Here is a 25,960-nt window from a genome sequence, read left to right as displayed (position 1 = left end):
TTCATAAATTACAAAAGCATTCTTGCAGTAATTCTGAATTATGATAGACGCTGGAATTATTTCTCCCATTTATTCTGAATATTCATCGGTGCTGGAATTATTTCATTTAATCATTGCAATTATTCCGAATCCGCATTATTTTAATTTCCGGAATTTTCGATTCCCCCCCCCCCCCCCCCCCCCCAGAATATAGAAAATTCAAAGCTAAGGGTCCTCGAAATTATCAAGACGCTTCTCGAGCCGCGTCTGGTATGGATGGCCCTGATTCAGATTGAACTTTGCATCATTCAAAATATCTTTAAATTTATTTTTTTCTGGATCGATACTAGATCAACTACTACAGCCGAAACTTTCATTCTACCTTCAGTTGAATGGGGGAAATGTATGGACATAAACAATTCAGAAAAACAAATTAAAAAGCATTATAATTTTTATTTCCCAACAAAAAATTTCACAAAATATAGCATTCACATTCCATTGCATTTAAGTGAGACTAAAGACACAGAGTCTGCCAAACAAGATATTCATACATATACGGGTTGCTTCATCAAAAATGTCTGAAAAGAGTATAAATTACGTGGTTGATTTTAAAATTCAAGTAAATACAGCCTTTGAAAAATTGTCAGCAGAAGGAGAAAAATTTTGCTGTGATTAAAGAATGATCTAAAAAACTGAATATTAAGGGAAATATCGAAATTTTTATATGCTTCGAATAAAAAAAATGGCAATTAACAAAAACTATGCATTCCTTTATCACGACCAAAAAATCTGATCAATTCTAAAAAGAAAGAAAATTCAGCAAAACATTGGTGGTTCGATTTCTTGAGTTTCGTGTAGGGCTGGGAATCGATTAAAATTTTGAACTGGTTAACCTAAAATGTTTAATCAAATATTTTTCGTAACTATATAATATTAATTAATGCTATAAAAATGCAATTTATCCATTTCACCCACCTATTTGCTAGATGTAAATAAGTATAGCAATAAAGGACCAGTTTCCCAAACTTTTTGTTCCATTGTCCCTTTCTTCAGAAATTTTTTTCTCCCATCGCCCCGACTCAAGTGAGCCCATAGGATCCTGTTATACTCGCTCCCCGGGTAATTCCATCGCCCACAAGGGGGCAACACATGGGAGGAGATACGGAGGGGGGGGGGCAGCATCAAAGGTGAAGTCAACAGATCTAATGCATATATGTATAGATGAATCGACATCACCATCATCTGGCCGCCCCCGAACTTCCAAGTCTATCTCCGCCTACGGGGCGATATTGCCCACTTTGAGAAGTAGAATAAGAAATTAAGGCTGCCTCTTGAAGCAATTTAATACTCGTATGTTGAACATATTTTGTTAAAACCTGGAATTTATTCATTTGCATCTTGTGGGTTTTTTTTAAATCAATTATTTTAGGTTAGTCACTGATTTCGAAACTACTTTTCATTATACTGTTACTTTTTCTCCTTCAAACTCTTCCCAAATAGTGTTTTGCAAGGAGAGGTATTGATAATTCCAAGAATACAAACTACGACTGTTCATAGTGGAGACAATAAATTTTGGCTTGTGCCTTTTAAAGCTCCCCTCAAACTCAATTTGAAACTGAAATTATCACAATTTTTCATTGAGTAGACTTGTATTTCCCAATGCCAAAAAATTTGATCAAAATATTGATTCTCAAATGTTTCCAAATATTTATACTTATCGAAAATGTTATATTACTGGTAGAATAATATAAGGACATTTAACCAGTTTTGTTAAATAAAAATCAAATCAAATTACTAACTTTTTACTTGAAGTTTATACATTTATTTATTTATACAATATTGCTTGGCCAAGGCCTATACAAGGGAATGTGGTGGTGAAGTTTGACAGAGACGATTGATGTTACAAAGGAAATCAGAAACTGTTGTACAATCAATAATTTCAATCTGTTATTGTTCGAGCAAAGAAACTATTTTAGACAATCTGTAGATGGGTTTCAATTTTTTAGAATGGTTGATTCTTTTTGAAAAGTATGAAGCTGAGTTAGGAAATTGGAAGTGTCTACATGATAATGGCCATGAAGGATTTTGAAAAGAAAAGTTAGTAGAGAGATATATTTACGGGTGAAAAGTGGTTGCATATTGAGTTGGCGCATGAGTTCAGTGACGGAGGCGGAGGATGACCAACAGTTAAGAATGAAGAGGGCAGATTTATTTTGAATAAATTCTAATTTGTCTATGTTTGAGAGAATATGGGGGGTCCCAGATTTCACAGGCATATGGGAGTACATGAAGGAAGTAGGTTTGGAATCAGAGATGTCTGAGGTGATGGGTGGAGTTTTTGAGGTTTCGACAAAGACAAAAAAATTTTTGGAGACACTTATGAAAGACATAATCAACATGGAGATTCCAACAGAGGTCAGCAGAAATAATTACACCCAGATATTTAAAATTAGAAACTTCTGTGATTGAAGAGTTATTGATAGAGTAAGAATTCAGGGCAAGTCTTTTGCGAATAACTTTTTTTGAAGAATTAAGGAGTAATTGCCAGGACGAGCACCATTTGATACAATGTTGGTTATTTTGGATAGATGCTTGGTCGGAGTCATTGTGCACTGTTTGGTAGATGACGCAATCATCTGCAAAGAGTCTGATATGGCAATTGATGGAATTAGGAAGACCGTTTATATAAATCAAAAATAATAATGGTGAGAGGACCAAACCCTGGGGTGTGCCAGACTTAACTTGGAGAAATGGGGAGTTCTGACTCTTGAAGGAAACAAAATAACTGCGATTGGTAAGGAAGGCTTCCACCCATTTAAGCAGTTGAACACATAAGCCAAGTTTTTACAGTTTAAGTAGAAGTTGTGGGGCACCCTGTCAAAATAAAACTTTAATCAGATTGATCAAGCTGATAAATTCAACTAAAATTTTTAACTGCGATTAACAATTGATCAATTAACAGACCCGATTAATCAGACCATCCCTAGTTTTATATGCTAAAATAATCGTCTACTAACAATTCTGCACTTCACAAGTGGCAAAAACTAAGAATTTCAATCATAAATTCCATTTAATTTATATGGGGTAATTTTTTAAGGGGTTCTCATAGAGTGAACAAGTTTTACAATTGATGCGAGAGTTTATAATAAAATAATTTTTATATTTATCCTGATAATCATTAATGGAAAATTATTCCTCCTTTTTGCTGATAATTTTTTTGTATTTTACTTGAGATATAAAACAAACTAAAAATTTTGTTAGTTCTGGGTACAGTGGAAAAAACCAGTTCGAATGAATGATAAATATAATAGTCTTGAAAGTTCGAGATTCTGGATGATCCGAGGTGCTTGAATTATTCAAAATTCCTTCTGAAATCTTTCTTTTTCTCAAGGAAACATATTTTCTGCTTTTTATGCCGCAGTGAACTTTGAAAGTCATCTGGTCTCCATCCGGACCTAGGCCCTCTCACATTCTAGCATAAAAACCAGAAAATATATTTTTTCTGGTTTTCTTGTTATATTGGGCTGAGGAAAAAGCTGTCTGTCTCCATCTCTACCATCCCACCTGGGAGCCACTTGCTTAAGTTAAGAGAGGCTATTAATGCCTCTACTTCAGTGTCTCACAACACAGTGCGTGAAATAAGGAAAGCAAGGTCGTGTCTCCAGTGGTGTACATTCCAGAGTGGTGTGGTGGTAAGATGCTTGTCTACCACTGTGAAGGTTGCTGTGACTGTCGTAGGTTCAAACCCGAGATAAGATATTTTCCCCTAAAGAACTTGAGGCGACCACCAATAGAGACCGCCTTAATTTCCAACCCAGCTCATTTAATGGCAGTAAACTGCAATGTAGCGATATGGCCAGAGTTAGTGTTTGGTGAAGTAGTAGTGTAGATGGTAGCATGCTTGTCCGGAACGCAAGAGGGCCTGGGTTTGTATCCCGGTGGAGACCAGATGACTTTTTTTTCCAGAGTTCAAGTTGGCATAAGAACCAGAAAATATCTGTTTCATTGATATATTGGGCTGAGAAAAAAAACTAACTCTATTTTTACGGTTTTTCGTCAAGAAGGCGCTGTATTTCATTTTATTTGATTCTTTCAACAACTGCGGGTAGTTCCAACTTTAAGAGGCATGGGCCAGGGGATCCTAAGCCAGGGTTTTCAGTGGACCCCTATAATGTAAATTTATATGGTATTGGTATAACGAAAAAATTATTGGTAGGAATAGTAAAATTATAGTAAAATAAAATTATATCAGTTTCTAATTCTCAACAACACAAAAAAATGTTTCGTTTCACAATTCACATATTCACTTTTCTTCAATTTACAGACAATTAAAACAAAGCACATTCATATTGGGTCTCAAAAACATAAAAGCCTCTGTTACCCTCCCTTATAAAGTGATTCACCTTCTGAAAGTGTATTTCTATTGTTTTTTGAATAATCCCTGTTTTCAGTAATTTGAGGTTGAATTGGCTATGTTCACCTCAGATTATCGAGACTCTAGTGTATATTTTGTCAATCTATCTCAATATATCTCTCCTAATTGACGAGTTGCCAGCAAATCATCAATGAGGGACAGATGAAATGGTGACCTCTGATGCTTCTTAAGTAGATAAAAATCACATTAACACACTGCAGCAATAACATCAAAGATTGATAATAACTAATTTCATCAAACTAACTTTCAAAACAGTTAATTTTAACAATTCCTCTCTTATTTTTTTTCTCTAGGCTACAGCACAATAAATTCGGACCTTATATTCTGTTTTTCAAATTTATCACTACACTGGCTAACTGAGCATTTTTGACATGTCATCATTTCCCTTCTCAAATCAGAAATGAGCGATGACAATGCATTACTATACTATAGCAATAACTAAATATATATCATTCTTAGAAATCTCTCATATTTCATAACTCAGTTTCTTCAACTTCTTGTCTGCAAAGTCGAGACAGGTGGTCTGCAGGCAGCCTTTAAAATTAATTTGAAATCAAATGACAGTTATTTAATTTTATGCAAACGTTTAATAATGTTGAAATAGGCTCAAATAAAAATTTGACCTCATATTGTAATAAGTAGCACTCTGCCGAATTGTTTCAGACATTTTACTGTTTCTGGGAAAGGTTGAGAAACGGTGTTATAAGGTATGAATTCATTTTTAAATATGATGACAAAAAATAAATGTTTCTAAAACATTATATACAGTGTGTATAAATAATATTTAATAAACTTACAAAAGGAATCTAACCAATATATTATGATAATAACAAAAGTAGTGCTTATTTTGATATGTTTATAAACAATATACAGTGGAGCCTCTCAATAACGGACACTCATAGGGCAAAAAAATTTATCTGCTAACAAATAAAAGTGGATAGTAAAATACGTTGAGGTCTGTCAATGTAACTCAGAAAAAGTTTCCATTAACGAAAGGTGATTGCTAATGAGAAGTGTTCATTATATGGTTCCACTGTAATTGATGTTGATTGGAACAGTAATTATAACATAAGACCTTGATGCAAATTTATTAATTCCTCAACAATCTCCTCTTCGATTTCCTTTCCCATCTGCTGGTCTTCATCAGTAATTTGTATGGTACTGGTTGCATCTTTTGTGACTAGAACCACTTTTGTACGGATAGTTTCTAACAAATTAGCAATAACAATCTGGAAATAAAAAAACAAAAAAACAGTGATATTAAAAATAACTCACTGCTTTAAAAGCAAAAGCTAAGCAGCAATGAGATATCTTAGGAAGAAAATCTGTCTTAACCTTTACACTGGCAATGACAAAATATCTTGCATCCTTAAAACCCTATCATTTTGGCAATGCTGAGACCAGCTAGACTTGTACAGAGGGCTTTGTTTTCACAAACATGTTTTCCATTACCTCCCCCCCCCCCCCCCCTCAGCACCCAAAACCAGTGAGATCAACTGCCAGTGGGTGGAGTCAGCTTTTGATGAAAGTTTGATAACACAAGGAGAGACTGTTTTTCCTTTCCCTTCAAGTTAGCATAGGGATATGGATACAGAATAAGTAACAGAAAAAAGATAGGGTATTTCTCTTCCTAGTTTTTCTATTATTGTTCTCAGTGTTGGAGGGGGAGAGAAGAGCACTTATCAGCTGCACAAAATTGAAGAAATATGTATTTTTCTTGAAAAAATTTATGCCATTTTGGAGATATTTCAGCGATTTCCACTGTGGCAGTTATAAAGCGAATCATTTTAAAAACCTCTTAAAGGGTAAAAGAAACATTTAACATGAAAACACAAACCTTGTGCCCATATTTATCCAATGCTTGCCTTGCTTTTTCCAGTAATAGATTCTCATCAGTTTCCAACTGAAGAATAGAAAAATAAGAAGAAATCAAACAAAACTCAACATTCAGAATAGCCACTACTAACAGTAAATTGATTTTGAAATTCTGTTTAGATATCAGAAACGGATTTTGAAAGCAATGTTATAATACAGTCTGGTTACAAAGTTTCTTCAAAAATGGACATTATAATAAATGGTCATTGTATCCAAAGGAGAACATTTAAGATGATCATTACATGGAAATATTTGGGACTTTTCATACCAGTCACTGTAACATGTTGCCTGAGTGGCATGGTGGTAAGATGCTTGTCTACCACTGTGAAAGTTGCAGTCAATGTTCCAGGTTCAAACCAGGGGAAATATAGATAAGATATTTTCCTAACAAGCTTGAGGCGGCCACATTGCGATATGGCTAGAGTTGATGTTTGGTGAAGTTATTGTAACAGAACAGTCAGTCACTATAGAGCATTGTTATAGCCTCCATAACTATTCCAATCATTCGATGTGGGGGGGGGGGGGGTTCGCCCTGTCCATTCTAATAATAGTAATAAAGAGGGAAAAGTTGAGCCTTTCTTTTGCCTTTTACAAGCACAAAACATGCATATTACTTCTATTTCTTCCATCATTCATTCAACACTACTTATTTTATGGCCACTTAAATTAAACAGTCCCTTTGAAGATTGGGTAATATACCCTACTCTCTGTATTCTTCTTCTCCTATAATAACAATCTATCCCTTGACCAATGTGAAGGATCTAACCATCTGAAAGCAAATTAAGTTTTATTGTTTTATGTCATCTACTTGTGCATCCCTCCCTTGAGAATATTTGCCATTAATGACCCTTCTTTTTTTCCCCTTTTCTTTTAGTTTTTTTTCTTCTTTTCTTTTTGTACAAACCACTCACAGAAAAAAAAAATGTATTACCCCTATGCATGGCCAAGGCATTGTAGATCATGGGGGGGATAAATCGATGATGATGATCATCAATGGTGTTGGCGGATCACAATGGTCATGAGGTAAGAAAGAAAATCTCATCACAATTTAAAATTATGGAGATTTAACTAAAAACTCAAATTAAGGGAAGAATTATCAAGGGAGGGGGGGACATGGTGAAATTAAACATGAAAAGAGAGTTTCAATGTAAATGATTTATTCTAACATCAAATTTAAAAATATTATAATTGAACACATAGTTTTCTGTCTATGTAATATGCAATTTTGGTATCATAATTGTTTTGTTAATTACAGTATTTGATTTGTTTGTTTAATATAATCTGTTTTTGCAGTTTTTTCTGTTATTATTTTTTTAATAAATATTATTGAAAATTAATGTCAACATGATTTGTTTTTGCGACTGATCATTTGGTATTTAAATGTGTATTGGACCACAAGGAAAACCTGGGTTAGATCTTAATAATTTTATACATATATATTCTTCCAAGGGTCTGGCACAACAACGTGGACATTACAAAGAGTGTCAATTGTATAAACTATTACAAAAGCATACCTTGAAGGATACTACAAAGGCATCTGGAGCCCAATATCTCACAAGAGGATGCAAAAGTTTAGGCACTATCTGCAAGCGCAACTCCAATGGCTCCGTCGATGAAATTTTATGTGTAGCCTGATTGAGAATAATAAAATTTGGGCATTTTAAAACAACCAGTTTCACTTGAAAATTTAAGGACTTACAGAAATGATTATGAATGAGATTATCGAGGAAAACATTTGCTATTTTTGTTATAATATTTCAAAGATACATCAATGAATAACATTGAGCAGATAGGAGAAAATAGTAATTTCATTTGAGGTGAGAAATATGCTTGAGATATTTCCAGAAATGTATGACAGATATAACTGTAATAACATGAAGATGAACTTGTATAATATTTCCATTCACTGAAAACTGATTAATAATTGAATGAGCACAGATATCAAATTATTACTAAGAGATGTGGATAGAGGAAAATTCCTCAGGGCAGAGAAACATTTTCTTGAAGTGGAGTTAACCGGATAATATCTGCCAAAAACAGACAACTATACCATGAATGCACAAGAATGTTAAAATACAAGTTTGCAGATCTAGACTGGAAAGATGAAACTGCTTGTGTGGAATGATTTTAGAAAAATCAGTAGTAATTTGTGTAACAAAGCATGGATACAAAGACCGTGCGCGTGTGTGTGATACCTCTGCTTACAAATTTCTCAGCTACTGATTTTTTGTGATATTTTTACCTTGGCTAACAAACATTTTAGTTCACATGGATGCTCATACTCGCATAACAAAGCAGTGCTGTGAGCTGAATTTTTGCACAATGATTATCAGAATTACTGTCTTTAGTGCATGATTAATTTATATTCACTTTACAAACACTTTCCTCACATGCCTCTATTTCTCTTTCAGAGATCTTTTGAGAAATTTCGTTTTGGATAAATGATAAAGGAAAACAAAAAAACACATTACAAAATGACAGCCTAGATTTGAATGTTTTCATTCCTATTTTCTTTCTTTGTCAGACACTTAGCATCAAACACTGAACGGTCTGGACACTCTAAGAGATTATATTTTCCTACTGCAATGTATGATAAACAGGAAAGAGCTAACCACATCAAATACTGGGAGACCTACAAACCTGCTTGTGTTGTTAACATGGTGTAAAATTAAAAGGTCTCTCCCTCTATCTCTTCAGAAAATCTCATCTTCTTAAAATTCTTTTCCGATCCAATTGTGAAGCTGTTCATTTCAGATTTCACAACTGTAGTATTCAATGTGAAAAAGACATTGGTGTGTCTAATAACCAAGTTGTTAAAAAAAAACCCCATCACATTAAGTGAGTAGTCGTCGGCATGTACAGTGGTACTCCAGACAGTGAAGAAGTGAAAGTTTCCCCCAGCAAAAATAAAAATTTTTCATTAAATTTTACATATTTTTTACATTTACTTGAAAAACTAAAATCATTCAGACAAATTTGATGTCCATATAGTACTCATAGCATATGTCAAGCTCTTTTTGAATCACAAACTGCCATTCTGCCTTTTGCATACTGCAGTGAAACCTGTCTATAATGATACTGTAGGTACTTAGAGAAAAAATACTGTTATAGACTGGTTATCGATGTAGACAGTTTGAGCATTTGCACTATTTCCTATTAAACAGGAATTCCACCGGGACCAAAGAATATATCATGTTTTTGGTTTCAGCAGGTTTACCGTTATAGACAGTATCTTTATACAAAGGTTTTAATGTATTGAATAATTAATAGATTTTGCATTGATCTCAAGCAAAAAGTCAATTCCAATAACTGTATAATATGAAAGATTGAAAATTTGTGACAGCATGTTTACCATCTCGCATGATGGGATATAGAAATCCGAAACAGCTGCTGCAAGATACAGCAGAGCCCTGGATCCTATTCTCTTCAAGGCACAAGATACAATGTGCAGTAAGTGGAGGTATTCGGAAACTGTTGTAAATGGGACATGAAGCAAACGTCTGGACTCTGAGACTTCCTTATACTGCTTAACAATAGGTATTAACTTTGAAGCAACATCTGGTGATACTGAAAATGATACAATAAAAAAAAAATTAGTCTCAAACATAGGCATATCCTAAAAAATTTGCATACCTCAAACCTTTTTCAAAACTCAACTTCTTGTTTCAATGCTTTGACTATGAATTTTTTATTTTTGTTTGTTATATTTGTTACTTTCCATAGTAAATGTGCCCAAAAAACTAAATCTCCCCCCCCCCCCACCCACCAATGTAAAATTCAATGATTTTATATAACTGTATTTTTCCCCTCCTAAAATTCGCCAACAGGCAGTTGCTCACTTCTAGCTCCAACCCTGATGGTGTTATAACAGTTTTCATACTTTCATGGATATAAGTCGATTGAACTCTCATGTGAGCTGCATATATTGATAATGGAAGTATAGATCAAACGAGAGCAAGAAAATAGAAAATATTAGACATTTTTAATATATATAAGTATTATAACTAATTCTCTTTAAAAATACAGGTTAATTCTAAATTAATGGGACAGACTTTATGAGGACTATAAGACACCTAAACAAGCATTTTTGGTCATGGAATGTGTGGTCGAATTGCAATATAGCAAAGGCGGTATAAGGTTTTTTAATGAGTGCACAACACTTCACCAAAGGCAGATATAATATTTTTTGACATATTTGCTGCAATATTTGCTATCAATAATTCGAGGATGCAGGGGATTGTAATGTAATAAGCTTCCTTATGGTGCTACCTGGGTAAAGAAAAATGTACCACAAGACATTGTATTGCTTATCAAAGCAAGGATCCGAAGTGGGACAATGGGGGGAAATCACTCCTCCCAATAACTGAATAATATGGGAAAAAATTCTAACATACCATATTTTACAGTGCAACCAAATGAACCTTACACACAATAAATCACCTTCCAACACTTTCTCTGGATCCGTGCCTGGCTTGTCATTGTTTGGCACAGAATGACCTTTACGGTCCACGTGCAAATAAAAACCATACTTTGGTTTAAAAAAGTTTAGTTTTTATGGGTGTGTAAGGTTTTCCTCCGTCGGGAAGAGGCATGATGGGATTAGAAAGCGTGGTTGGGGGAACAAGGGCCCACACCGGAGAAGAGTAAAGAATCTTGGTGTGTTTTCAGTAGTTAGAGAGTGGCTCCTGTGGACTCAGGAGGTAGTTTCAAAGGCTCGCTGTAAGTGAGGAGGATGTGTTAATAGTATAATGTTTGTTGTTGAAAATTATGATTAAACCAAGATATATAAAGTATATAAAAGTGGCAGTGCTTATGATTATGGCAATCAGTCATCGAAAACGAACCCGACAGGGTGTATATGCACATTCAGATTAAAATTTGAGTTTGGTTTTCATTAATGTGAAAACCATCAAGGTTATGCTGTGCCAAACAATGATAAGCAGTATAACGTCCTGTGGTAAATTTTGCATAATCAAGGTTACACCATGAGGAGGCCTACCACATTACAACCGCCTGCATCCTCGAGTGGTTGATAACACATATTGTGGCAAATACATAGGAAAGTATGATTTTTTTTCCAGAGAAATGCTGTTGCCTAAAAGTAGTGACTAAAAACACCCTCTACCGTGTTTGCTATTGGGATTCAACTATGCATTCTCTATGACCAAGAATGCTTGTTTAGGTGTCTTATATCTCACCTCTTAAAGTTTGTCCCATGAAATCACCCTGTATGTATAAATAAATCATATTTCATATGAAATTTTTCAAAATAAAATCAAAACCTATTCTATTTCAACCTTGAATCTTCTGATTTTCATCTTCACCGATTATGTTGAACCCCCTCAGCAAAGAATATCCATCCAAATGACGCACAAAAGGTTCCATTGATTTCTTCCTATGCATAAATATAACAGCATATCCCAACTTCAAAAAATGTCTTGCAAATTGATAAGGAAAACGCAATAACATGCTAACTTAGCAATACTTGGAAAAAAATTAAAATTTTTGACTTTGTGTAAAATTGTAACAATCCATATTATTAATGAGTTGGAAGCTGTTTCGTAGACCATTAGCAATTACTTATGAACCCTCAGGGGCATGCACAACATTTTGCAGGGGTGACTTAAATTAAGGGCTCTGCAACCCATGCAGCCACTATAAGGAGGGTACTAAATCAGCGGTAAGAACAAAAATAACTGTAGATAACGTTAGAAACACATGTTTTGCCTGTGAAATTCAGACTATGAATGCATTTGATAGAGGGATTTATAGAAAAAAACATTATATTTTGATGAATTTCATCAGGCTGAGAGTTTCTGTAGTAATTTTTACTGACGCATCTTATACAATGGATGGGCCACATAAAGATATCTCTCACAGGTGAAAATCATCCCTCAAGCTGGCTTTGTGATGTAAAGATGAATCCATATATATTTTCATGATTGTAGGTTTCAAAGCGTTGCTTTCAAAGTGTAGGTTTCATTGTGTTTCACTCCACATGAAATGCAACAACTGAGGAGGAGCAAAAGACTGAGAGCAAGGGCAGAAGCTGAAGACAGCATCAATAGGGTGCTCTCCCAGGAAATAGAAGAATTAGAAGACGAAGAAGACGACACAGAGGGAGAGCAATCGGAGAGAGAAGAAGCGGTCGAAATATGGGAAGAATCTGACTCTGACTTCAAATAGAATGATCCAGTGAAAGAGTAACCAAGAAACAAAGTCCCAATGATCAGTGTTTAAACTGTGAAGCACCCAACCAAAAGCGGAGGAGCTTTTGAATAATCGAACAACCCCCTCCCCTCATGCTGAAAGGACCTGGCACCTGGTCGGACCAATGTGACACGAAGGGCTCACACTGGCCAACAAGCCAACGAGGGAAGACGTGGTCCAGGACCTGGCCTGGCCACAGCGGAGAGCTCACCCGAGCCAACAAGCCAACGAGGGAAGACGCGTGGTCCAGGAACTGGCCTGGACATGGCGGAGGGCTCACCCAAGCCAACAAGCCAGTGGGGGAAAACATTTCAGGACCTGGCGTTTGGCCACAGAGAGGAACAGGGGGCTCGGGCTCAATAAAGCTGGAAGGGACATCAGAAGAGCTCATCGGAATAAATTGTATATTGTATAATAGAAATATTTAAATCTGTATATACTTTTTTTTTTTAATAATGTGTTTTTATATTCAATATTCATGTATTTTATATTTTATATGCATAATAAAGCACCTGACATTGCCCAGCCCCCCCATCCGGGCAATGGCTAAAATTGACAATGGTCGATAGAGCCTGGGCGGTGCAAGAAATGAAATGTAGGTTTCAAAGAAGAAAAATGCTTTCAGAAAGAATATTGGGAACGATTTTTTTCTCATGACATGCATAATTTTTCATGTCAAAAAGTAGGCATCTGGAAACCCTTGCTCGGTAATTAATGTTGATGTTAATCCAATGTTCTACTGTAAGAAAATGTGGCAATTGTTCAGAGGTTACCATTGTTAGGAGGTGACCATCATGGGAAGCGTCACTGTATTAGTAAACATATGCATTGCCAGGGGAAAATGTTCAATGAGAATAGCATGACAGTGTATATCAGTAAGATATATATATATTTTTTACACATTCCTGGCCTCATTGCACAGACAAGCCAAAATAAATGTCCAGACTCAATTGTGAGAGAAGTTCATGAAAGGATAAACTCTAAACAGATCATTAAATACAAACAACAATGTAAAAATGTTGGAATTATATGACAAATTTTAATGAGGATGATAGAATGCAATAAAAGAAAATAAAATATTCTTTGAATCATACAAATAAGCTACACAATATATCACATAGATTGAAGGATACTCTGCAGAAGCAGAACCTCTAGTTCCAGCACTGAAGTTGTCCACGAAACGCACAGTATTATGCTCAAGCGGAACTGTTGTGCCACCAGACTAAAAAAAAGATAATGAATGGAAAAAAAAAATTAAATTTCAAGCTATTTCTGTTAAATCAGGGTTGGCACGTTTTTGCCATAGTGGAAAAAACCACCCCAGCAAAAATTATATTTTGCCATATTTTTTGCTAGTGGCAAAAATTGAAAGAATTCAAAATTTGATTTTTTACTTTCATGAAGTTTTGAAAATCTGAATTTACTTCACAAAGGTGGAAACATTTAAAACTATTTTTTTTTACCTCTAGAATCAGATGTTTTCCTTTCAATTAGACAAAAGGGTTAGACATAAATATGAATGAAAACCATTTTCGCCAAGCAAGTTGCTTGTGCAAGTTTTTAATTAGAGATGTAAAATTCTAGAGAATAATCTTTAGGAGAGTATTCGAGAATATTCTCTGGAAGGACTACTATTATAAATAACTTGTGAATATTCTTCTTAATGAGAATATTTTTCTGTTATTTTTTATAAGATAAACATATATAATAGCCTTAAAAATATTCTCGGGAAGGAGACCTTTTACAAATTACTGGGGAATATTCCTATTGAAAATAAGAATTATTCTCAAGTTATTAATAATAGCCCTTCCAGAGAATATTCTTCAGTTATTTATAATAGTGTAGTCCTTCCAGACATTATTCTCAATAATAAATAATCTCTACAAATAACTTGAGAATAATTCTAATTATTTTACAATAAGAATATTCTCTGGTAATTTATAATAGTCGTCCTTTGAGAGGACAACTCTCCCATCTCTCTTCGCATCAAGAAGACAGGGAATATTGAAGTTTGTAGTCCACAATATTAGGTTTGTAGCCTAAAGTTTAAAAGCAAGAAAATGAAAACAACGTTGGGCTGAATTGCATAACTTGCAAAGAAATGTTATGTAAATGTAAAAAAAAAGAAAAAACAGCTTTCTTTGCAATCAACTTTGACTTTTGCACTTTCCTTTGAACTTTTTTCTGAAAATTTATCTGATTTTAAATTATTTTTTAAGGTTTTAATCTAAAGGTTTCTAAAATCTTCATAACAAAACTTTTAAAACCTCTCATTATGACCTAGAACTAAAAGTTGTCATTGGAAGGGAGGGGGGGGGGGTGAATTCTTACAATTATTCTCCAATTTTTACATCAAAATATTCTCATTTCTCGAGAATATTCTCACCTCACATCTCTATTTTTAATAAAGCATACGTCTTTTGAAAACAGAAGGCAGGCTTTCACGGCCAGAGTTAATAATAAATTTCATACCTTTCAGGCTGTTATGCCGAATGTTCCATTCTTTACAGCAGATGCTTCATCCACTACTCCGGTGGACATCTTCAGTGCTGCTTTGGACAAGTGAGGAGATGAAACTAACCCCCTTGGATGACCATTGTCCACTGATGCTTTTGCTGGAGACGCAGAAGGATCAACCTTGTCGTTGTGACATGTTTGTTTATGAGACATGGCAGGTTCTGATTGGGTGGGTGGGGATCGTAGTCTTTAAATTTGAATTGGGGGGTCAGAATTAGGAAGAGTTGATTTTCCAACCATCCCGATCTTCGTATTTTGGATTGCACGGTGCCATATCTTGCTCAAGTGAAACCCTTCTTCCTCAATGCTGAAAATATATTTGTACTTAACTATCTCAATACACGTTCGTACTTAACGATCTCAATACACATTTGTACTTAACGATCTCAATACACATTTCTACTCCCGACTAAACCACACAGCTACTGATCAGTTCAGCGCAAAGATAATTTCAATAGGAAGGAAGAAGGGCTGCACTTGAGCAAGATATGGCACCATACAATCTGAAATATCAAGATCAGGATAGTTAGAATATCAACTCTTCCGAATTCAGACCCCTCCCTCCCATTCAAATATTAAGACTCTGATCCCCAGCTATCCAATCAGAAGCTGCCACATCCCATCAACATCAACATGTCACTTTCTCGACGGCACAATGACAAGGTTGACACTTCCGCATCACCAGCAAAAGCATCAGTGGACAACGGTCATCCAAGGAGGTCGTTTCATCTCCTTGCTTGTCCAAAAAAGAACTGAAGATGTTACCGCAGCAGTGGATGAAACGTCTGCTGCAAAGAATGGAACACGGCATAACAGCCCGAAAAGTATGAAATTTATCATGTCTTTTCTTAATGGAACCAAACAATATGAATTGTATCACAAAAGTGAGAGTAGAAAATTCCTTCTTATTTTAATAACAGTTGATATATTACGTACTAAGTTAAGCTTAAGTTAGTGAAATGAAGTAGCATACAAAAGTATTAGATATTTAATATGTAAATAGGTCATCATTGACTAAGCTAGCAGAGTATTTTAATTTTCAATCCTTGTTTTTATATTTTTGTCAATTTTTCTTTATCTATTTAGAATCTATTAAATTAAAAGCAAACTATTAATTAACTAACAATTAAAAACATTACAGCAGCTTGCTATTTTAACATTAGATGGTATAAGGACTAAAAGGATTATAAAAAGAGATGGCAAAATGTATGAAATTTAGCCATATGCACGATACTATGGCTATTACAGCCAGGATGAAAGCACTCAAATGAGTCACACAATTCTTTGAATGAACCTTGTATTCTGGTTTTTATTTTCAGCATGATAACCCTTTCCTTATTGCCAAGTTGATAATCACAACACCCAAAATTTATATTTAACACTTCGTATAAGAACTGTTCAACAAACTTTGAATATGCTTACGTACTAAAGGACAACTGAGAATGAAAAGAGTTTCTTTTTGAGCATGTGTAACAGTTTTCATTATTATTGTTAAGATGCATATACATTAATGCATGGATCATGCTATGAAAGCATTCACAATCAGTTGTTCAGTAATTTGTACAGTGTTGTGAATGATACTTGAGCTGTTATAACTGGACTGGACCCACCTGGAATCAGTTTCTTTAATGGACACAAACAGATTAGAACCGTAGCAGGGGAGATGGTAAATTGCAAGATCAGAGTGCTAATGTATAAATGTCTTTAAGGGAAATGAGCTTGCTTACATAGTTTTGCTTGAAATACACAGCACTTACACGAAAAGCTCCCCACAATTGATACTATTCATGTTACTGATTGACTTCAATAACACTAATAGAAATATGGAAAGAAATAAATAGTTGAAAACCGTATCCATCGAAATTATAATTCTAATAATTGATCATTTCGCAGCAACCATAATGAATAATATTGTTTTCAATTCCCCCCCTTTTTTCCGTCTCACGATTGATAGAACTCAATTTTAAATTTGCATATTAAATTGCGCTCACATGAATAAAGGTGTTAATCTACTGCATATGGTCATACGAATGTAGGTGTTACTTTCGAAGAAAAATATGAATGAGACGAGGTGCAATTTGTTCTCAATTAATCACAATCGGCAATTGAGCAATATCACTTCAGAACATTTTAACTGACCTATGCAATAATTGTATATATATGTAATGAGGATAATCAAAGCCGTAGGGAAGCAAACATAATTCAAATTTTTCAGTGCTTTTACAGAAACCAAAGTATAATTTTGCTGAGTGATCTCGCTGAAATTACCCCTCACTTGTTACAGGTGTAAATTTTCTCCCGCTCAAGTACAGTGCGACAAATAATGATAATAAAAACATGAGGATAGCAATTCCACCTAGAAGAAAAAATATCTCTAATGTGTGCAGTGACTGGTCAGATGAAAGAAAAAATATTTTCCACACTATTTTTCTCTTTTATGTCACATTATCTTAAGCATAATTCTCAAAGATCGATACAGGGTTTTCTTTTAACCGAAATCTGCTGAACAATCTTTGAGAACTGATCCATTTCTCTTGGATTGTTCTTTATAAGCAATAGAAGATGGACAAGAAGTATCAATGTATATTCTGAGTAGTATATACTATTCTAATGCAAAATAGCATGACCATACCGTAATCAAGACAACAGGTCTTTCTAGATCCACATTGTGCTCAATGAACTCTGACACCTTTGACTGAACTACAGACACGTCAAATGTAGGAGGATTATCTGAAGCAAAATTCTTCCAGTTTTTGTCCGATACCATTTCTGCCATAGTTCTTGCAATCTGAAATACAATAGTCTTATATGAAATATAATTTATTATCTGAATATAATCCACCCATCACTAACACAGGCTTATTTCAGAATATTTCAATTTATTTTAACAAGGTTTCGATATACTAACAGAATAACGCCAAAAATCTTGTTAAGATGCTCTGGTTTAACTCTTTTACTTACGAGCTTTTGACAACAAATTTTGACAATGTGTAGCTGAACTTGCAGACATAAGACAAAAAAAAGTGATATAATTATTTACACATGGGAAAATGAAGTAAGAAAAAAAAAACCTGATTTGCGTTCTTGTTTTAATGACACAGAGAGTAAAGGACCAAGTCGGTGAGTGATCAAGCAAAAGGTGTACAGAGGAGAAAACTAAGTGAGGTATAACCAATGCCAGCAAAAAATCAGCCTCTGCCTAGAGAACGAGGGGTTGTGCAAGTTACGTCTGTGACTGACCAAATGAGATAGCCTAGATAGTTTATAGTCATGCCAGTGATCAAAAGAGTGGTCTAGAGTGTTTTCCCACATGACAGTGACCAAATCAGTATGCAGGCATGTGACCACAGAGTGAGAGCAAGGGACCAAGTCAGTGAGCATCCAAAATAATAACCTAGAAAGCAAAGGCATAGGTCGTGAGCAACCAAAACAGCAATTTAGAGACACAGGGATATTTACACGGGCTAAGCAATCCCAGGGTGGCAAATTTGAGGAATTAGAGGTCAAGAAACTTAAACTGGAATGGGAGAAGGGCAGCAGAATTTTTGTCACTCACAGGTGATATAACCATATAACATGGTAGTGTGAGCAATACAGGCTTTAGCCCAAGTTAGGACTACGTACAGTTGCATTCAGCACACACAAGCTCTAACGAGAGAGAGCTCATTATGGAATTTGTTCAGAATATATGTGATGTACATAGTGATGTTTATGTGTATCAACAATTAAAAAGGGAAATTTATGCAAATAGCGTATATTATATAAATATATTATGTAAATATGTGTGGGTAGTTCAAATGTGATCGCTGCCACCCAGCACTGAGAATGGAGGCTGTGTTTGATTGTTCCCGGTGCACTTTTATAATATGATAGTAATTTTGTACCTTTGAATATTTGTATGAGCTCATGGTGATATTTGTACCCAATACTACCTTCATAGAGTAATGTTTTTGTGCATTCCCAATAGTATAAAAAAGGGGAAATTTTTGTAATGCAAATGTCGAGCACTGTCAATGGAGGCTCTGTTTGATTATTCACAATGATGGCAAATGTGTTTTTTTTGTGTGTCTATACTGCATATTCTGTAAAAGGAAAGGGAAACAAACTGCCCAACACTGTGAATGGAGGCTTTATTTCTTCATTTCCCATCACAGTGGAGGCACTGCGCATATATGTTTTGTATATATTGTGTATTTAGACCATTCTCAAATCTCTCCCACTTCAACATGCCAGCTTCTTCTTCTTTCTTGCCCACAAGTCTTTCCCACACTTCTTTCGAAATCCCTGGCTGCGGTCTCTGGCCCTTATGTGCCACTGGGTGCATGTGCAATTTTTCTCCCTAGTCAATTCGTTCAGCTGCCCACAGTCAGCTGCCCTTTCAGTCAAATGTCTTGTACGTTGCATCGAGTTGGCTGTCTTCATGGGGAGAACGACGAGAGTAATTCGAAACATGCGAGCATGGGGCAAGGGGAGCCACCACAAAAAATGTTTGCTAAATTATCCGACACAACTCTGCCTCTTCTGAGGTAACAGAAGTAAGGTGCTTTGCATCAGTCTGGGGTTGTGAGTGGTTCTATCTATCTATTTATCTAACGAGAGAGGATTTGTTGCCTTTGTGGTCTAGCACACTTACCCGACAAGAGAGAGGACATGGTTCCCAACTGTGAGGCATGAATGCAAACTGATCCCCCCTTTTAAAAAGTCTCTTTACAAAGAGCAACAGGATTACAAAGGTACAATTTTTCACTCATCACTCAATCATTACTCCACTCATAGAAAAATTTATGCCAGGAGGCAGCACTGCACATAACAAGCATTACACAGAAACAAACCTCATGTTAGGTGCATAACACATCCTACACGCAAAGTTTCCAGTACAGGCCCAGGTGTTCTTCGACCAAGTACTTATGTCTCGCATGAGAACAGAGCGGAAAGTCATGATTGGGTTAGGAGGAGCCAGCTGTCGAAACATTCATAAATCCACCTCTGCCTAAGTGATTACGTCGGTGAGTGACCTAGAGAGTTTGCAAGTATGTCAGTGATCAAAACTGCACGCAGGCATGTGAGTGACCTAGAGAGCAAGGGACCTGGTCAGCGAGTATCCAAACTATTGACCTAGAGAACGAAGGACCAGGTAGATGAGCGACTTCAAGCATGTGAGTGACCAAAAGAGTGACTTAGAGACATGGAGAAATAGAATTTATAATCAACAGTATATTATTACGTAGACGTATAGGTTGATTGCGAATATAATAACGGTAAAATAATGCAACTCACGGTGAGCGACCGACACGCGAGATTTCAGCTGCGACTTCCTCAAGAGTTTTTACGTAGAGTCATTTTCTTCTAAAATAAGGCAAAAAGAAGCGTAAAATGTACGAATAAGAAAACCAGTTTCTTTCTCTCATCCAGGAAGTGTTGGCCAATTACGACATGACAGTTACAAGTTCAAACCTCATGCAGTGCTGATGATAATAATAACAAGTTCACAAGTTGCTCAACTCACGTTGTTTACCATCTCCAGCGGGGTTTGTTTACGTCGTTCATACGATTACGATAACTATTTCTGAACTATTTCATCGATATATAAAGATGATACAAAAACATTACAAAATACTTCAAAACTGACAAAATTATTACTTATTCAAGTTTTAAATTCATTTTTTTGTTGGAATTTTACCTTAATATAGAAAAAAACTATGGTTTAGAATGTGATTCATCTTTTACACTATCGAGTCTACTCTGCCATCTATTATAGTAATGACGAACCACTGAAGTTTATCAAATTACTACTAGGTGACAGCACATGTTTCATATTTGCGAAATTTCGTGTTATTATCGCCCGGTATTTTTTGTTTTTCTGGCCGTCCCGACTTTTTGGCAAAAGTGTCCTGGTTTTTCCCGTTTTTTTACACGAAGCCCACTTGGATTTTTATTCTTTATTGAAGTCAAAGACTGAAATTATTTTTCAACTCATAAATTATAGTATGATAATCAGGGCCGCAACTATAGATGCTTGGTCACCCGGGACAAGGGCGCATTTTGACGCCCTTGCCCCGGATTTTGACGCCCTTGATCGTAATGTTGAAGGAGAGGTTTCAGAAGGAAATTTGCGCCCCCTCTGGTCTAGCGTCCGGGGCACGAGAACCGCCTGCTCCTCCCTAGTTGCGGCCCGGATGTTAATTACAACTATAAATAAGAATATTAATCTCCCACATTTGTCTTGGTGAACGTTTTTTTTTTTCAGTGGAATTTATTTTAATCCACTGTAATGTGCAGTATAATGCTTCATTTCCCGCCGTTGTGATGTTTCCGAATTTTACAAATATTTGGCAACTTTGTTTAGTTTTGGCGATAATTGGCTATGTCTCGTATTTTCCCGTATTTGGAATCCCGGCAAATTTCCCGTATTTCTCTCGAAGAAATTTGGTCAGCTTATTTAAAGACAACCGAAAACGCTCCATATTTCGAGAACCCGTGGATGTAAATGAATGAAAATTTAGGAGTGATTAATTACAAGTAGAGAGCTAAACATTTTCCAATGAAAGTAATTTCAATGAGTGCTGCGCTGCCCGGAAAAAATTGTTTAAATTATAGTAAATTTTCAAAACCTGAAAAAAAGCATATGAAAAGTATATGAACAGAAATTTTGTTTTGACCAAGAAAATTAACTTTTCTTTATAATCTTCATCAATCGGGATGTCATTGATACGGATAAGCCATAAGTAATTGTATTTATGTATCCATTTTTCACGCTATACGTAGTTTGATGACTGCAATACGATTATGTTTGTTCCCGTACTGTGTACTATATTTTTGATCGAAATCATTTTCATTGGAAAATGTCTCATTCCACTTGTGATTATCTCTCTAAAATTTTCATATATTTACATTTGCAATTTTTGGAGTTATGACGATTTTTCGGTTGTCTTTAAACTCTTTTCCACCACCTCGTTTTAGCAGAGATATGGAAAATAAGGCCCTTCAATACATGTATCGTTAATTCTCGGCGAAACATTAGCCAAACGGTTGGGAAAATGCAATTTATGCCTACACAAAGTATTAATTCGCATATAGGACGAGGTATGATTTTAAAGATCAAAATAAATAAAACAAGATTTATTAATGCCACTCCTTATTTTGTTTTTCTGAGAAAAAATGATTCTTACATAAAATGCACGTATTAAACGGCAAACAACAACGTTTTCTTAATCCTTTCAGAATAACTTGAGATATCTCATCAAACTTGATCGGCTTTATTTCAGTCACCCCGAGATATTTCATCTTCTAAAAACGCTTTATCTAAAAATCTAAAAATTTTTATCTTCAAACTGGCTGCAGTAATGAACGTTAAAGGACCCTTTGCACATGTGTAAAGCTAAGCATTTAAGGGGTCTCACCACCCTTACAGTCAGATTTCCAAAAATGACTTCAAATATTTCATTCAATTGTGAACAAAATACTGAAAATTTCGTGTCAATCGGTTGATTTGTTCTTTCATAATAAAATAAATAAATAAACGTATATTAGGAAAAAACACTTTGAATGCAATTTTCTAAAATTGCTGTTTTTGAGCTTCAAAAAAACTTACACCACCAAAAATTCTGAAATTTCGCAGAAATGTTTATTAGACACGTGATAGTAAAATAGATCTCGAATTTAGCAATTGATTGATGGGAAGTATTTTTTGAAAATGTAAAATTTGGATTTTTTTAACGTATATTTTTTCGAACTTAAAAAGACTTATAAAATTCTAACGAACAGTCAGATATCCAAGTTCTCGATGTCTATCTTTACTAATGAATTTACTTGTCGAATTTCTGCAAAATTTCAGAATTTTTGGTGCAGTAATTTTTTTTTTAACCTTACGGATGTGCTCAAAAACTGCAATCTGGGAAAATCGCGTTCAAAGAGTTTTTCTTATTGTATACGTTTGCACTATAATTCATCATTTTTTCCTTTTATTGTGAAAGAACAAACTAACCGATTAATTCACACGAAATTTCTAGTATTTTACTTACAGTTAATTGAATGAAATATTTTTTGGAGCATTTGTTTTTAAATTTGACTTAAATGTGGTGAACATTCAACAATTCGAACAATTGATTCTAATAATTGATTCGAGAAATTGATTCGAGAAATTGATTCTAATAATTGATTCGAGAAATTGATTCTAATAATTGATTCGAGAAATTAATTCTAATAACTGATTCGAGAAATTGATTCGAGAAATTGATTCGAGAAATTGATTCGAGAAATTGATTCTAATAATTGATTCGAGAAATTGATTCTAATAATTGATTCGAGAAAAGGATTCTAATAATTGATTCGAGAAATTGATTCTAATAATTGATTCTAATAATTGATTCGAGAAATTGATTCTAATAATTGATTCTAATAATTGATTCTAATAATTGATTCTAATAATTGATTCTAATAATTGATTCTAATAATTGATTCTAATAATTGATTCTAATAATTGATTCTAATAATTGATTCGAGAAATTGATTCTAATAATTGATTCTAATAATTGATTCGAGAAATTGATTCTAAATATGTGAAGTTGAAATTAGGAAAAACTTCGTCTTTATTCTGCGAAGAAAATGGTATACGAGATTACTGGTATTATATTTACGAGTTAAAAACATTAACCGTAATGTTTAGTAGATGCTTAGTAATTGCATTTTGCGGACTCCGTGATAAAAATGAGGAAAAATGGTACAACATGACATGACAAATTGATAGTTGTGGGTTGTATCAATGAATTGTTTTTTTTTCGTTTTGTTCCCAAAAGGCATTCATACGCAAATCATCTAAAATTTGATAATTATGCGTTTCCATTCTCCTCGTCTCGTCAAACTGAGATTTGCGTGCGAGAAAACCGAAACCACCCCGCCCAGCATTAGACAAATGCAACCGAAGACATGTTGTGTACATGACGGAAACTAAATACGATAACCAACTCCCTGGTGGGGTTTCTCTATGCGAACGAACGGAACCAAGAAATCAGTTACACCCAATTCTAGTCTATTCGAATTTACTTTGGATTCGTGGCATCGATGTTTGTGTTTTGAAAAAAAAAATTGTTTTCAGTTTGTTTTGAGGCAAAATGAACACGCGACCAAGTTCTGAAATAATATAATACAGATTGAAATGATACATTTCCTTGCTTGAAAATCAAAGTTGAGATGTTGACCCATGGGACTTGTCATTGAATTCAATGTGACTTTTGTTCTGCGAGAATTAATTTGATTTATCACTGAAAAACCAAAAATATGAATGACGTTTTCATAGAAATGTATGACGTATGATGTGACATCATGGTCTACTCGAGGGATCTCATTTATCAACTGGCACTGATGATTGTCGAGAATAATCGAAACGCGCGATTTGGTTCGAGGATTTCGGCCTTTTCTACATCATTTTCGTAAATTTCCATTTGTTGTTTCCGCTGAGGATTTATTTCAATCAAATATAGTATGACGTATAGAATAGATTAAGAAAAGAATCATGGGGTAAAAGACTCAAAAAGACTTCACATCTTTTCTCATGTCTCTCCGGAAATCGAAAACCGAAAGTTCTTTGATATCTGTTCCCCCCTCATGCATTGAAACGTCATGGACACAGTTTCCGCACCGAGTCTACTTCAAAATTTTGTTTGGATATTCAGGAAATTGTTTGTCTCTATACAGTATATTTCACTGTGACTCGCATATGGTATGCAGAATACTCGTGTGAGAGACATCGTAGCTTGATAAAAACCGAGCTATTCGTTGGATTTGAACCCAGTCAAATATCTCTTTATTACTTAAACCAGTGATGAATTTTTTAAGGAGTGGGCCAAAAAACAAAACGGACATATTCTGAAATTGATTAATAAATGGAATTTTTTATGCTTAAAAATGAAGTGGCGGGATATGCTGCATTATTTGAAGATTGCCACTGTTTTATCGTAAATGACACACAATGGTTTATCATTTACAACTACGAAAAAGTAATTCCAGGTCAAATTCAGCTTTACGCATCAACTTTGCGTTTTTTAGTTGACATTTTAGGACCGAAACATAAAAGAAAATGAATGCATTTTAATAACTTTATGCGACATGTTTCGAACCAATAAAGTGACCCCTACTCTCCAAAAGGTTGAGCACCCTTATATTATGGCCTCTCAGAAACAAAATCGGCGGATAAGACGCACCGGTATGTAATCCACACTAAAAAATTTGAGATGTCTTTTAGTTTTTTTGAACTTTTAATCCATGGATTATACGCAGGAAAATGCGGTACCGGCACTGTGGCACTGACTCGTTCGACGCGTGTAGCGCTGTCTAGTGACTCGTCATTCGCATTAGTTGTGAATTTAGCAAGTCCCCCTTTCAGGTGGTTCAGGAAGGACTGGGGTGCTTAGGCGACATAGTTAAAGACACAACACACATGCTCAACCCATAGCCCACGGACCTAACGAGGCCCTTGGAGTCATTTGATGTGGCCCCGACCTCATATCCAATTTTGCAAAAACCAATCAAACGGCAAAGTAATATAACTGACCAGACTGTGTGTGAACAATTGACTGAAATTGAGGGCGGACGTTATTTGTTCTTTTCCTTTTATTGCTTGTTTTAGTAGTTCTGTTTTATTTTGGGAAAATTATAGTGATGGCGGGTTTTTGCATGGTAGCGCCATCTGTTGTAGAAATTAGGAGAAGTGGCCTGAATTGTGTGCACACGAGCATCCTCCTTTCTTGGTATTCGAACCTAGTAACAGGGCCGTCTTAAGAGCATCATAGTTCCCCGGGTCAAGTGGCTTTTCTGAGGACCTACCTAGTAAATTCTAGAAAATTTTAACCGGATCTCATTTTTGTGAGGCCCCTCTTCTCCTGAGGCCCCCGGGCCGTGTCCAGGTAGGCCCATGCGTTACGACAGCACTGCCTGGTAGCCCTAATT

At 35.2% G+C, this 25,960-nt stretch overlaps 1 protein-coding gene across 1 annotated transcript; it reads right to left on the bottom strand.

Moving 5' to 3' along the window:
• Positions 1-412: 412 nt before the first annotated feature.
• Positions 413-20,554, bottom strand: Ppcs (phosphopantothenoylcysteine synthetase). The gene is made up of 8 exons (XM_089232477.1): positions 20,294-20,554; positions 17,649-17,804; positions 13,633-13,721; positions 11,587-11,726; positions 9,642-9,856; positions 7,804-7,920; positions 6,252-6,317; positions 413-5,643 (listed from the first exon to the last, which is right to left on the bottom strand). The coding sequence occupies exons 2-8, from the start codon at positions 17,790-17,792 to the stop codon at positions 5,476-5,478; spliced, it is 939 nt and encodes a 312-aa protein (XP_089088603.1). The 5' UTR covers positions 17,793-17,804; positions 20,294-20,554; the 3' UTR covers positions 413-5,475.
• Between the last annotated feature and the right edge of the window lie 5,406 nt (positions 20,555-25,960).

This window comes from Pholcus phalangioides, unplaced genomic scaffold (assembly GCF_987345545.1).
Source record: "Pholcus phalangioides strain wild (caught in Gottingen) unplaced genomic scaffold, Ppha-v1.0 ptg000006l_1, whole genome shotgun sequence".
NCBI classification, from domain to species: Eukaryota; Metazoa; Arthropoda; class Arachnida; order Araneae; family Pholcidae; genus Pholcus; species Pholcus phalangioides.
Note: the sequence above shows the minus strand (reverse complement) of the source record. Positions and strands in the feature narration are given on the sequence as shown.